We start from the raw sequence: 12,567 nt of genomic DNA, 5'->3' as shown, positions 1-12,567 counted from the left end.
TCTTCTACTGCTTTCCCAGGCCATAGCAGAGAACTATATTGGAAGTGGAGCAGCCAGGACTTGAACCAGCGCCTATATGAGATACCTGCACTGCAGGTGGCAGCTTTACCTGCTACACCACTGAGCTGGCCCCAAGAGAGATATCTTCCATCTACTGCTTCATTCTACAAGGACCCACAGTACTCAACACTGGGCCAAGCAGAAGCCAGGAGCCCAGAGCTCAATCTGGGTCTTCCAGCTGAGAGTGATTCAAGTACTTGAGCCAGGGTGCACATTAGCAGGAAACTCAATTGGAAGTAGACCTAGGACTTGAACCCAGGGACTCTGATATGGAATGAGGGCATCCGAGCCAGCATCTTAACCACTGTTCCAAATGCTTGCCCTCAGATGCAGTTTTGAAATTGATAATAGTTTTGTTTAAATCAAATTTTAAAAAAATAATTTTGCTAATGTGCATTTAAATATTGAATTAAAATGACTTATAGATACTTAATGATTAGAAAACTTTTAAGTGTGCTCAGAACAATGAGTACATAAATCATTTTTTTAATTGTACATTTTACAAAATCTAAATAAGATAATACATTCCTGAGTATATAAATTCAGACATTTTGAACATATAAAATTACACTGAATTCTGATGCTTTGATTCAAATAAAAGAATAATAATATATCTCAATAATTTTGGGGGGGGGTCAGCATTGTGGTACAGTGGGTTAAGCCTTAGCTGACATGGTACCACTGACATTCCATATGGATGCTGGTTTCCGTCCGGGCTGCTCCTCTTCCAATCCAGCTCCCTGCTAATATACCTGGGAAAGCAGAGGAACACAGCTCAAGTCCTTGGACCCCTGTACCCAAGTAGGAGACCTGGGCAGAGTTCTAGGTTCCTAGCTTTGTCCTGGCCCAACCCCAGCTATTGTGGCTGTTTGAGAAGTGAACCAATGGATGGGAGATCTTTCTCTTTATCTTCCTCTCTGTACCTCTGCCTCTCAAATAAATAAATCCTTAAAAATTAACATAATTTTAAAAAGTTGATTACATGTTAAAGTTATGTTTTTGACATATTGGGCTCAATAAAATACTTTATTAAAATTATTAAAATTAATTTCACCTACTTTTTCCTTTTTTTTTTTTTTTTTTTTGAGAAGCAGATAGAGGGCTCTCATCCACTGATTTACTCCCTAAATGCTCACAGTGACTGGGGCTGAGCCAGGCAGAAGCTGGGAGCTAGGTTCTCAATCCAGGTTTTCCATGTGGGCAGCAGGAATCAACTACTTGAACCATCACCTGCTGTCTCCCAAGGTGCACATTAGAAGGAAACTGGAATTGGTAGCAGAACGGAGCTCAGACCAGTCACACTGATATGGAATGTGGGCATTCCAGCCAGAGGCTTAATTGCTAGGCCAAATACCTACCTACTCCTCCCCGTTAATTTTTAATGTGGTGACTAGAAAATTTAAAATTTTATATATATATATGTATATATAAATAAATTTCACATTATATTTCTATTGCACATCACTTATGAATTTCATCAATAGATTTCAAATCCCAGAGGTATTGGTATATATGAAATAACCCAAACCAATGTCAATTGCCATGCAACTCCAAGTTATTTGTCAATCAGTGGCCCACTTGCATCTTTTCTTCACTGTAAACTAGGAAGTCTGTTAGTGAGATGCCCTGTAAGAAGCCAAGACTCAGTTTGGCCATGGGACTAAATTCCCCTGAACATTCAGCCTGTCCATGGAGTAACTTAACCAGTGATTCTGGATGGCTACCATTTTCTTCAGTCAACTGGGATAAACTTTGACTGCGAAGGTAACTAGAAATAGGGTCCTGTAGGGTTATGTTCATTGGTTGATACACTCACTGTGCCTGAAAATGAATGGACCACAGCAGCAAGGCTTTTATGAGTGGAGACAGTGGTTGGATTCATTAAGTTCCACCTACTTAATGAACAGAGACCAACCAGAATCAAGATAACTCCTGAGCCTGGTTAAGGAGAGATTGCCATTGGCTGTATTTCAGGGGAAAAGTCATCTGCCAGCTTCTGCCTCCCCAAGCATTTTTTTCCATGCTCTCTTCATGTCTGGATTCATGCCAGATCCAGGGTATTTGTGGTAATGGTGTTTTATGTTTTGAAAAGTGATTATTGGGCTTAGGTCGGAAGATGTAGGTAAAAGGTTCAGTCTTGTTCAATGAGTAAAGAACGTTTATTAACATAGTTTTTCAATTTTCTTTTTTTTAAGATTTATTTATTTATTTTGAAAGAGTGGGGGGTGGGGGTGGGGGAGGTCTTCTATGTGCTGGTTCACTCCCCAGATGCCCACAATTGCCAGCAATGGGCCAAGTCAAATCCAGGAGCCAGGAGCCAGGACCTTCAGCTGGGTCTCACACAGGTGCAGGGGCCCAAGCGTTTGGGTCATCTTCTGCTTTTCCAAGGGAGAGTTGAATCGGAAGTGGAGCAGCTGGGACATGAACCACTGGGCATGTGGGATGCCAGCATCGCAGGTGGCAGCTTTACTCACTATATAATAATGCTGGTCCCTTCACTTTTTTGATCTTAATTAGATGAGTTGATCCCTAAGAAACATTCTAGAACTGAGATTTTGTGTTTCTAAGTTGTTCTGACAGTAGCTGAGACGTAAGTGCCAAACTATATGAAATTCACTTAAAATCTCAACTCCACTTTGAGAATGGGATTTGAAAAGCCACTTATATTTTCCTTCAGAGGGGGAAGAAGAATGGAGAGTACATTTGTACAGTGTTTTTATTTAAATGTAGTCACTATTACTTGTCTTTATAAAAGCTGCTTAATATTTCCCCCTTATCAAAAATAAAGTAGCAAGAAGGAAGATTTAAGAATCTTGTTACATTTCTAATGTTATTCTTTTTTTTCAGTGTGGGAACCTGAAAATGAAAGGGTATATGGATAATTGAATTATGGAGAAATCGCCAAGGTATCATCTTTCTTTTTCTCACTCACTTGATAGAGGCTTCACACATTAATCTGAACTAACTTTTATGGTGCTAGAAATAGAACCTAGGTCTCCAGGGTAGATAATTTTATGCTAATTTCCTGCACCTCAATGTATATAATTATTATAGGGCAAGTGAACGATCCATTCACTGAATGAAGAAAAATTGTTCCAAATGATTATTGATGAGTTAATCAAGATAACCATGTCAACTTTCTTTATCCATTAGTAGTGACATCTACAGTGTTTCACAATCATAATAATAAAGGAGCCAAATGCTAATGGGCGAGGTAATCAGACCTTAATGAAGAACAGTGAAAAATCTGCTTTTACAAATAGTTCACAGTTTTCATAATCACTGAAGTGGTCAGTGAGTCCCAGGATTCTTCGTATTGCATAATGTGTGTGCACAAACATTTTCCTTCATTTTGAAAATAGTTGAATTTGCCTAATGTAAGAAAGAGCAGAAATAAATGAGGAGGGATTTCTCTTTTGAAATGAATGCATAGCTTAAAAGCTACTCATATTACAATGCTGACGTAAGGCAGAGTGAATCTCTGCCCACTTAGAAGCTCATGATCACTCATTTATGCTTTTCCTCTCATCTTTAGCCTTTCATTTACATTTGGAAATTAATTAATATGAGCTCAGATATTTCTAGACTTAAAACTTTATTATAATTAGTTACTATAGGTTATGGTTTTAATTTGGACTGATTTGTTAATTTTTAAAAATAATTATTTCTTTGAGAGGTAGAGTTAGGAAGAGACAGAGAGAGGGGTCTTCCATCCACTGGCTCACTCCCCAGGTGGCCGCAACAGCCCGAGCTGAGCTGATCTGAAGCCAGGAGCCAGGAGCCTCTTCCTGGTCTCCCACGTGGATGCAGGGGCCCAAGAACTTGGGCCATCTTCTGCTGCTTTCCCAGGCCATAGCAGAGAGCTGGATTGGAATAGGAGCAGCCAGGAGTAGAACTGGCACCCACATGGGATGCCAGCACTGCAGGTGGAGGCCTAGCCCACTGGGTCACAGAACCAGCCCCCTGATTTACTTCTGATATCCCAACATACTAACATGATAATCTGAGGACCAGCCACCTTTTGCTCCCTTTTGAGAACAGCAATTTAAAGTGGTTCTTACAAGTATGTCACTATAGTTCATATCCATGGGGCCTCATTACCCTGGCACCATTAACAAAATAGGACAGTGCATGCAACGGCCTAAAGGCACCTCTGTCTATAGGTTGGCTTTATAACCCATAAATGGCTTGACACAAGAGCCTTGTACCAAAAGATACTATTTTGAATGATGACAGGCTGTCCTTGTCAGATCTTAGGACACCTGAGTGTGAGACATAAGAAATATGGGAGACTGTAGAGTGACAGAGAGGTAAAGCAGTCCACGGAATCTGGGAGGCAGCAGAAGTCTTCAGAAGAGCAAATCCTTGAGGGTGGGATGGAGCGGAGCACCTGTAGCACCCAGGAGGAGCAGATCCTCACATTCAGCCCTGAGTCTGGCAAGTGTGGCTTAGTCAGATTAGATTTCCACCAGCTCAATGCCTTGCAAGAGGGATTAAACTCTAAGGAGAGTTTAGGAGTATACAAAACACATTCAAACCCTACCAAGCTTTCACAAGGAAGAAGGGGATACTGAATGGACAGGGCATTCTATGGCCTCCAGCAGCAACTAGAAGAGTGCTAAAATTGGTTCTGTCTGGTGTATTTTTTCCCCAAGAGACTTCATTAGAAGGAAGGGTTTCTACTGCAGTTAAAATGTTTTTTATAAACAGAGGTGAGCATTGGTGAAGTGGTTCAGATGCAGCTTGTGATACATGCATTCCATATTAAAATGTCTGCGTTTGAATCCTGGCTCTTCTTTCTATTCCAGTTTCTTGTTAATGTACACACTGGGAGACAATAGATGGTGCCTCACTCAAGTACTTCAGTCCCTGCGACCCATCTGGGAGACCTGGATTGAATTCTAGGTTCCTGGCTTTGGTCTGACCAAACCCTGCCTCTTCAGGCATTTGGGGAATGAACTGGTCTCTCTGCCTTTTAAATAAAAAAATTAAGTTTAACAAATTACTGTCATTTCAAGAATTTGCAATTTGTATGATAGAGAAAATCCACCGTAACTTAATATTGTCTTTGTATTGGGACTAGGAAACTTTTTTCTTCCAAATTCCTTTTCTCCCAGTCCATAACTTTATGTTCAATGAACAACCAACATTTTATGATGAAATGTCAATTGGATGTATCTATAGCTCCTTTGTCTTTTTTTAAAAAGTTTATCTATTTTGTTTATTTGAAAGAGTAAAAGTATGGGGGGAATGGTAGAGGGGAGAGGGAGAGAGAGAGAAGAGAGATCTTCCATTTACTGGTTCACTTCTCAAATGCCCACAACAGATGGGGCTGGGCCAAGCCAAAGCCAGGAGTGAGGGACGCCATCTGGATCTCCCACATGCGTGGCAGGGAGCCAGTCCTTACGGCATCATCTGCTGCCTCCTAGGGTGCACATCAGCAGGAAGCTAGACTGGAAGCTGAGGCAGAGGACTCCATCCCAGGCACTCTGACACGAGACGGGGGCATTCCAAGTGGAGGTTTAACCAGCGGCACTACAATACCCAACCCCAAAGCTACTTTTTAGCACTGGCTCTTCAGTATGATTGCACTACAGTCCCCAAACCTGGCTGATGATGAAAATCATCTAGAAAGCTCTATAAACTGCATTTCCTTACCTTGTATTTATAAGCACACCTCAGAGGACTGACTGCTGTGGAAATTTATAAAACTTTCCCAGATAATTCTGATTCTCAAATTTCAGTATCAATAAATTAGACCAATAATGTACTGATTATAGGGAGCAGGGATTGGGAGAGAAATAGCCAGATAAAAAGTGATTCTAAGGTAGAAAACGAAAATTCTCTTAATACACAAATTTATCTCGAATTGGCCCAGGGAGCATCGATGAAGTGGAAGCATTCTTGTTCTATGCTCTTTTTATTTTTTAAAAAAAGATTTATTTATTTGAAAGTCAGAGTTACAGAGAGGCAGAGAGAGAGAGAGAGAGAGAGAGAGAGAGAGAGAGAGTGTGAGTGAGTGTGAGTTATCGGCTGGTTCACTCTCCAAATGGCGGCAGTGGGCAGAGCTGCATTGATCCAAAGCCAGGAGCCAGGAGCTTCTTCTGGGTCTCCATGTGTGTGCAGGGGCCTAAGGACCTCTACTGCTTTCCCAGGCCATAGCAGAGAGCTAGATCGGAAGTAGAGCAGCCAGATCTCAAACCAGTGCCCATAAGGGATACTGGCACTGCATGCAGTGACTTTACACCCTACACCACAGCACTGGCCCTTCTTGTTGTATGCTCTTAAGACTAGTAGTTTATGGCTATACTGAAAAATAAGAACAACAAAAAGGATAACTTTGAGGTGATGGTTATGTTAATTACATTGATTGTGGTAATCGTTTCACCATGTAAATGTATATTAAAACGCCATATTGTGGACTGGCACAGTGGCTCAGTAGGTTCGTCCTCAGCCTGCAGTGCCAGCATCTCTTATGGGTCCCAGTTCTAGTCTTGGCTGCTCCTCTTCCCATCCAGCTCTCTGTTATGGCCTGGGAAAGCAGTAGAAGATGGCCCAAATTCTTGAGCCCCTGCACCTGCATGGGAGACCTGGAAGAAGCTCCTGGCTTCAGATCAGCAAGCTCTAGCTGTGGCAGCCATTTGGGGAGTGAACCAATGGAAGGAAGACCTCTCTCTCTGTCTCTTCCTCTCACTGTCTATAACTCTACCTCTCAAATGAATAAATAAAAAATCTTTAAAAAAAAAAAAACCCACTATGTTGTACAACTTGAATGTGTGAAATTTTTATTTTTCAGTTATACCTCTATAGAGCTGAGCAAAAGCAAGCTAGAGTGAAGGGAAATAATTATATGTGCACATACTTCCACTATTTTATTTAAACTTAAAATGTATAAAGATACTCTCTTTAGCCAGTCCTTTCTTCAGGCCTTTTATTTCCTGTGCATCTTTGCCTAAGAAAAGTTTCTTGTCATCTTTCTTGCATAAACCACACTTAAAATACTGCATATACTTTTTCAAATATCATTATCCTTAAAGGAGGTTCTTTAGGGATTTAAAGACATTTACAGAGTTGTCTGAAGAATAAAGAATTCTTCCAGAATCTATAATTTTGTGAAAAACTTAGAAAATTTTACACTTATCCTACCCACACTAGATTCAGAGGCAATTCAAACATTCAACTAAGTTTTTGTAGAAGCAATTCTCTTCTTGCCCTCATATTGCACTTATATTGGCTTGTATAATAACTTGATTAAATTATGTAAGTAAAGGAACACAGAGAACCAGCATAAATAGATTTGGAAACAAGTGCAATTGACTCTTGGTAGGCAGACAACTGAATTGGAAGTGCATGCTGCAGATTTGTTTATGATTGCAAGTATACAACATGTTTTGCTTGTCACTGAGTGTATTTTGTAGAGGCAGTGGAGAATATTGGTTAATCTGGTGAGTTAAGTAGTTTTGTTAAGAATGTTTCCATTGTACAGTACTGTATACACCTATGCAATGAGATTTTATAGAGTTAAATTGAGTGGCTAGTGGATTTTAAATGTTTATTTTATAAAATATGCTTCCTTTCAAGACATAAAGCTTTGATTTTTACATGCTAAATTTAAAATGCATATACTTTTCTGCTACACAGAGAGCTGTGATAAAAGTCAATTTGGATGGAAAGATTTTTCTTGTGGCTTAACTAGAATTATGTTTTATTATATTAAAGTAAATTTTATACAATTTTGTATGAGTGTCCTTCAGTAAGTTCACCATGGAAAATGTGTTTTAAAAAAAAATAAACTATGCTGGGGGGCGGGGGCGGGCAGCACTGTGGTGTATCAGGTAGAGCCGCTGCCTGCAGTGCCAGCATCCCATATGGGCGCTGGTTCGAGTCCTAGCTGTTCTACCTCAAATCCAGCTCTCTGTGATGACCTGGGAAAGCAGTAGAATATGGCCCAAGTTCTTGAGCCCCTGCACCCTCATGGGAAACCTGGAAGGAGCTCCTGGCTCCTGGCTTCAGATAAGCACAGCTCTGGCCATTGCAGCCAATTGGGGAGTGAACCAGTGGATGGAAGACTCTCTCTCTGGCTCTCTTTCTCTGTGTAACTCTGACTTTCAAATAAATAAATTAATCTTTTAAAAACAAGATTCTGTAAAAAAAAAAAAACTATGCATAGATTTAAAAAATTTTTTAACACTGTAAACTTTAATTTCATTTTTCTATGAACTGTTTAACTCTTCATATAGTGATATTTCAAAAGGGAGTGAGTGGGAGAAAGCCAGTCACAGGCTGTAAAGTACATAGAAGATTTTTTTTAAGTAAATTAATACTGTTTTATTACTTGAAAGTGCATGAGGTAGCCTGCACTATTCTTAATGTTTTGTTTCTAATAGAGAACAACAATGAGCTGATGGTAACTTGTCAACTGTCAGTATGTAAACACTTGGTGAGTAGAGAGCATATCTTATACTTAACACTCAGTAAGTATTCATTGAATGAATGGTTGAAGTACATGGGTGCTTCCAGAGTGAGTATTGAAAGCTATTTTTACATCTTCCTTTCTGCAATTTCAAATAATTTATTTATGCAAGTTTTAATTGTTAATTTTTGAATAAAATGATCAAATTTCTTAATAATGATTTCCTCTACCTCATTCAAAGTTGTGGTACCTGGTGTTTTGTGTTCCTGGGAAGTACATTATGAAGTATAGTGAAGCGGTTAAAAGCCTTCACTCTGGAATTAAACTGAGTTTATATCCTAGTTCTACTACTTATTAGTTTAAAATATTAGGCAAGTTAGTTTGGCCTCAATTTCTTCATCTGAAAATAGGTATTATAACAAATTCTAGCTCCTAAAGTTGTTATGAGAGTTAAATGAAATAGATAATATTGATTGATAATAGACAACATTATCCTTTCTCCACTGAATTCATTCTAAAAATCTATCAAAAGTCTGAAGTCCCTACATGTATGGGCCTATTTTTGGACTTTCTAGTCTATTCTGCTGATATGTCTATCTTTATGCCAATACCACACTGGATTACTGTAACTTTTTAGTAAGTCTTGAAATTAGTCAGCTATGTTGTTCTTTTTCAAAACTATCTTGGCCATTCTGCAGTCTTTGTGTTGTATTTTAGAGTCAACTCCTACTCCTAAGGAAGCTGGAGTATTTCTTCCTTAGGCTTAATTAGGCTCAATTTGTTCTTTTTGTTCCTTGTTCTTTAATGTGAATGCTGAAGTCATTGATTTAAGGCTTTTAAACATTTCTAATACAGGCATTTTGAGTAAAAACTTCCTTTTCTGTGTTGTGTTAGCAATAGCTTATAAATTTTGCTGTGTTTTTATTTGTATAAAATTCAAAATAATTTATTTTTCTTTTGATTTCTTCTATGACTCATGAGATGGCTGAAGTATATTCTTTAGTTCAAATATTTGGGTGTTTCCCAGAAGTATTTCTGATATTGATTTCTAATTTAATTCCATTATGGTCAGAAGACAAATTTTGTATAGTTAAATCATTTAAAATTTATTGAGACCTGTCTTATAGCCCAAATATGGTCTATCATGATAAATGTATCATGCACTTGAGAATGTGTGTTCTTCTATATCAAGGAGTGTGTATTAGTCAGCTTTTTGTTACTATAACAAAATACTTGAGGCAAGCTACTTTATAAAGGAAAGAAGTTTATTTTGGCTCATGATTCTGGAGATGCAAGGTCAAGGGGGTGCATCAGGTGATGGCCTTCTTGGTGGTAAAGTCCCAAGATGGCATAGGGTATCACATGGCAAGAGACAGGGGAGTACATGTGTATATGTCTGTATGTCTCTCTTATTATGAAGTTATCAGGATACAGCCATAGGGACTCTGCCCTAATAATCTTCCTAAACTTAATTACGCTCAAAGTCTCCCCCTCTACACAGCACGGTTATATCATTTGTACTCTTGAATGTTTCATAATGGGTATTAAATTTCAGCACACAGGGGCTGGCATTGTGGCACAGTGGATTAAGCTGCCACCTGTGATGCCAGCATCCTATATGGCTTGAATCCTGGTTATGCCTCTTCTGATCCAACTCCTGTCTAATGTGCCTGGGAAAGCAGCAGGAGATGACCCAAGTACTTGGGTCCCTGCCCAGGAGGGAGATCCAGATGTAATTCCAGGCTCCTGGCTTTTGTCTGGCCCAGCCTCAGCCATTGTAGCCATCTGGGGGGCGAACTAGCAGATGGAAGCTCTCTCCATCTGTCTCCCTCCTTCCCTCCTTCTCTCCTTCTCTCTCTCTCTCTCTCTCTCTCTCTGTGTGTGTGTGTGTGTCTCCCTCTCTCACTCATTTTTTAAAGGTTTTATTTATTTGAAATGCAGAGTTTTACACACACACACACACACACACACACACAGAGAAGGAGAGAGGGAGGGAAGGAGAGGAGAGAGAGAAGAGACAAGAAGAGACGAGACAGAAAAAGGAGAGACAGAGAGAGGTCTTCTATTCACTGGTTCCCTCCCCAGATGGCTGCATCAATCAGGTCTCAGACAGGCCAAATCCAGGAGCTTCTTCTGGTTCTCCCAGGTGGGTTCAGGGGCCCAAGCACTTGGGACATCTTCTGCTACTTTCCCAGGCATATTAGCAAGGAGCTGGATCTGAAGTAGAGTAGCTGGGAATTGAACCAGCACCATATGGAATGCATATGGCTTAACCTGCTATGCCACAGTGCTAGCCCCAACTCTTTTAAACAAATAAATAAATCTTTCAAAAAAATGTCAATACATGACACCTTGGCGGGCACCCACACCATATCTAAACGATAGTCGAGTGTTCTATAAATGTCAGATACATTAAGTTGATTGATAATGGTGTCAAATCTTAAAAATTAGGGGTCTAGGGCTCTGAAAAAGCTTTTGTAAAGAGCCACATAATAAATATTTTTAGATCTGTGGATTATACATCCTTTGTCACAAATACTAAAGTCTGGGCAATTCACAAATGGGTGTAGACAATCCACATTGCATGTAGTTGTATTTGACTCACAATCAGTTGGATTTGGACCAAAGGCTATAGCTTACTGACCCCTTTTTTATATCTTTACTGATTTTTCAGTCTGCTGTTGTTAGGTGCACAAAGGTTTAGGATTGTTAAATCTTCTTGATGAAGTGGCCCCTGTACCACCAGTGAGAATCCTTGATCTGAAATATATTTTGCTAAAATACGGCTAGTCCTGATTTCTTTCAATTCATGTCAGCATGATATGATACTTTTTTGGAGCAGTCTGTCCTTAGTTCAAGCTTGTTTCCTACTCTGCCATAGGGTGAGCCACTCTCGCCTCCCTAGAGATGGATACAAGTTGTCCAGGTCCACCAGTGCCTGGTTGGGTAAGTCTGATTCACTCAGTCATGAGATAGAAAAACCACTGTGGCTGATTATCAAATTCATAGCCCCCAAACTAGCTTTTATTAGTAAAAAAAACAAACCTGAAATGTCTTTGTTTCCATCCATTCCGATTTTTTGAGAGGAAAGAGGTATATTTTTTTACTGGCCTGCTAAAACCCCCACAGAGGGTAGCATGGGAAGAGGATATTGCCTGGATACTGTCTCATAAAGCACTGATTCCAAAAGCTGATTTGCCCCTCAGGTTGCTTGACAAGAAGCAGAACGTCTTAATGTTGCTCATTTAATGACTGCAGTTCTGTATCCAAAAATGTACAAATGCTGCTTTTTATCAGCAAGCTATTTTTGCAGCAGTCATTCTATATTTTGTTACTAGGTAATGTAAGCATCATCTCCTTGTCCTGATGTTGCACTCCATCACTGGGCCACACTCCGTCTCTAACCCTCACCTGGTTTAGCATCATGCCCTTGACCCTAGAAGGATGTGAGGGCTTGATGGGGCGAGGCTCTGAGAGGGAGTGGGCCTGAAGAATTGGGGGAGATGGCCAGCGCCGCAGCTCACTAGGCTAATCCTCTGCCTGCGGCGCCGGCACTCAAGGTTCTAGTCCTGGGTGGGGTGCTGGTTCTGTCCCGGTTGCTCCTCTTCCAGTCCAGCTCTCTGCTGTGGCCCAGGAAGGCAGTGGAGGATGGCCCAAGTGCTTGGGCCCTGCACCCGCATGGGAGACCAGGAGGAAGCACCTGGCTCCTGGCTTTGGATGGGCACAGCGCCGGCCATAGCGGCCATTTGGGGAGTGAACCAACGGAAGAAAGTCCTTTCTCTCCCTCTCTCTCTCACTGTCTAACTCTGCCTGTCAAAAATAAAAAAAAAAAAAAAATTTAAAAAAAAGAATTGGGGAAGAAAGTGTATGGTTCAACTTCTCTGGTAAGAAGAAACGCCAGGAAGTTTAGTGGCTTGTTTTGCTATTCATATTAAAATGAAGATTCATTTAATCTAAAAACCAAAGCAGGTCATTCATTCGGTAGGACCCGTGCCTTTAAGCAAGGGCTGGCCACTCATGGTCTGGCCCTGTTGGTTGGCCACAAAGTCACATCTAGGAGCCTGAGTGATCATATACAATAGACATTTTCTAGG

At 40.3% G+C, this 12,567-nt stretch overlaps 1 protein-coding gene across 5 annotated transcripts in view; it reads left to right on the top strand.

The window, feature by feature from the left end:
* EGR2 (early growth response 2) overlaps nucleotides 1-12,567 on the top strand; it is a 169,499-nt gene that overhangs the window by 47,064 nt on the left and 109,868 nt on the right. For 4 of the 5 annotated variants that reach the window (XM_089314087.1, XM_089314086.1, XM_089314088.1 and 1 more), the window contains one exon: nucleotides 2,908-2,966. In XM_089314087.1, the coding sequence (XP_089170213.1) occupies nucleotides 2,950-2,966 (17 nt within the window). In that variant the 5' untranslated portion in view covers nucleotides 2,908-2,949. Of the gene's footprint in view, nucleotides 1-2,907; nucleotides 2,967-8,447; nucleotides 8,501-12,567 lie in introns of all 5 variants that reach the window. The other variant, XM_089314089.1, reaches the window with a different exon arrangement.

The sequence above is a fragment of the Oryctolagus cuniculus genome, chromosome 15, assembly GCF_051225735.1.
Source record: "Oryctolagus cuniculus isolate XC-2025 breed Fujian yellow rabbit chromosome 15, ASM5122573v1, whole genome shotgun sequence".
NCBI classification, from domain to species: domain Eukaryota; kingdom Metazoa; phylum Chordata; class Mammalia; order Lagomorpha; family Leporidae; genus Oryctolagus; species Oryctolagus cuniculus.
This window is presented reverse-complemented; position numbering and strand designations above follow the sequence as displayed.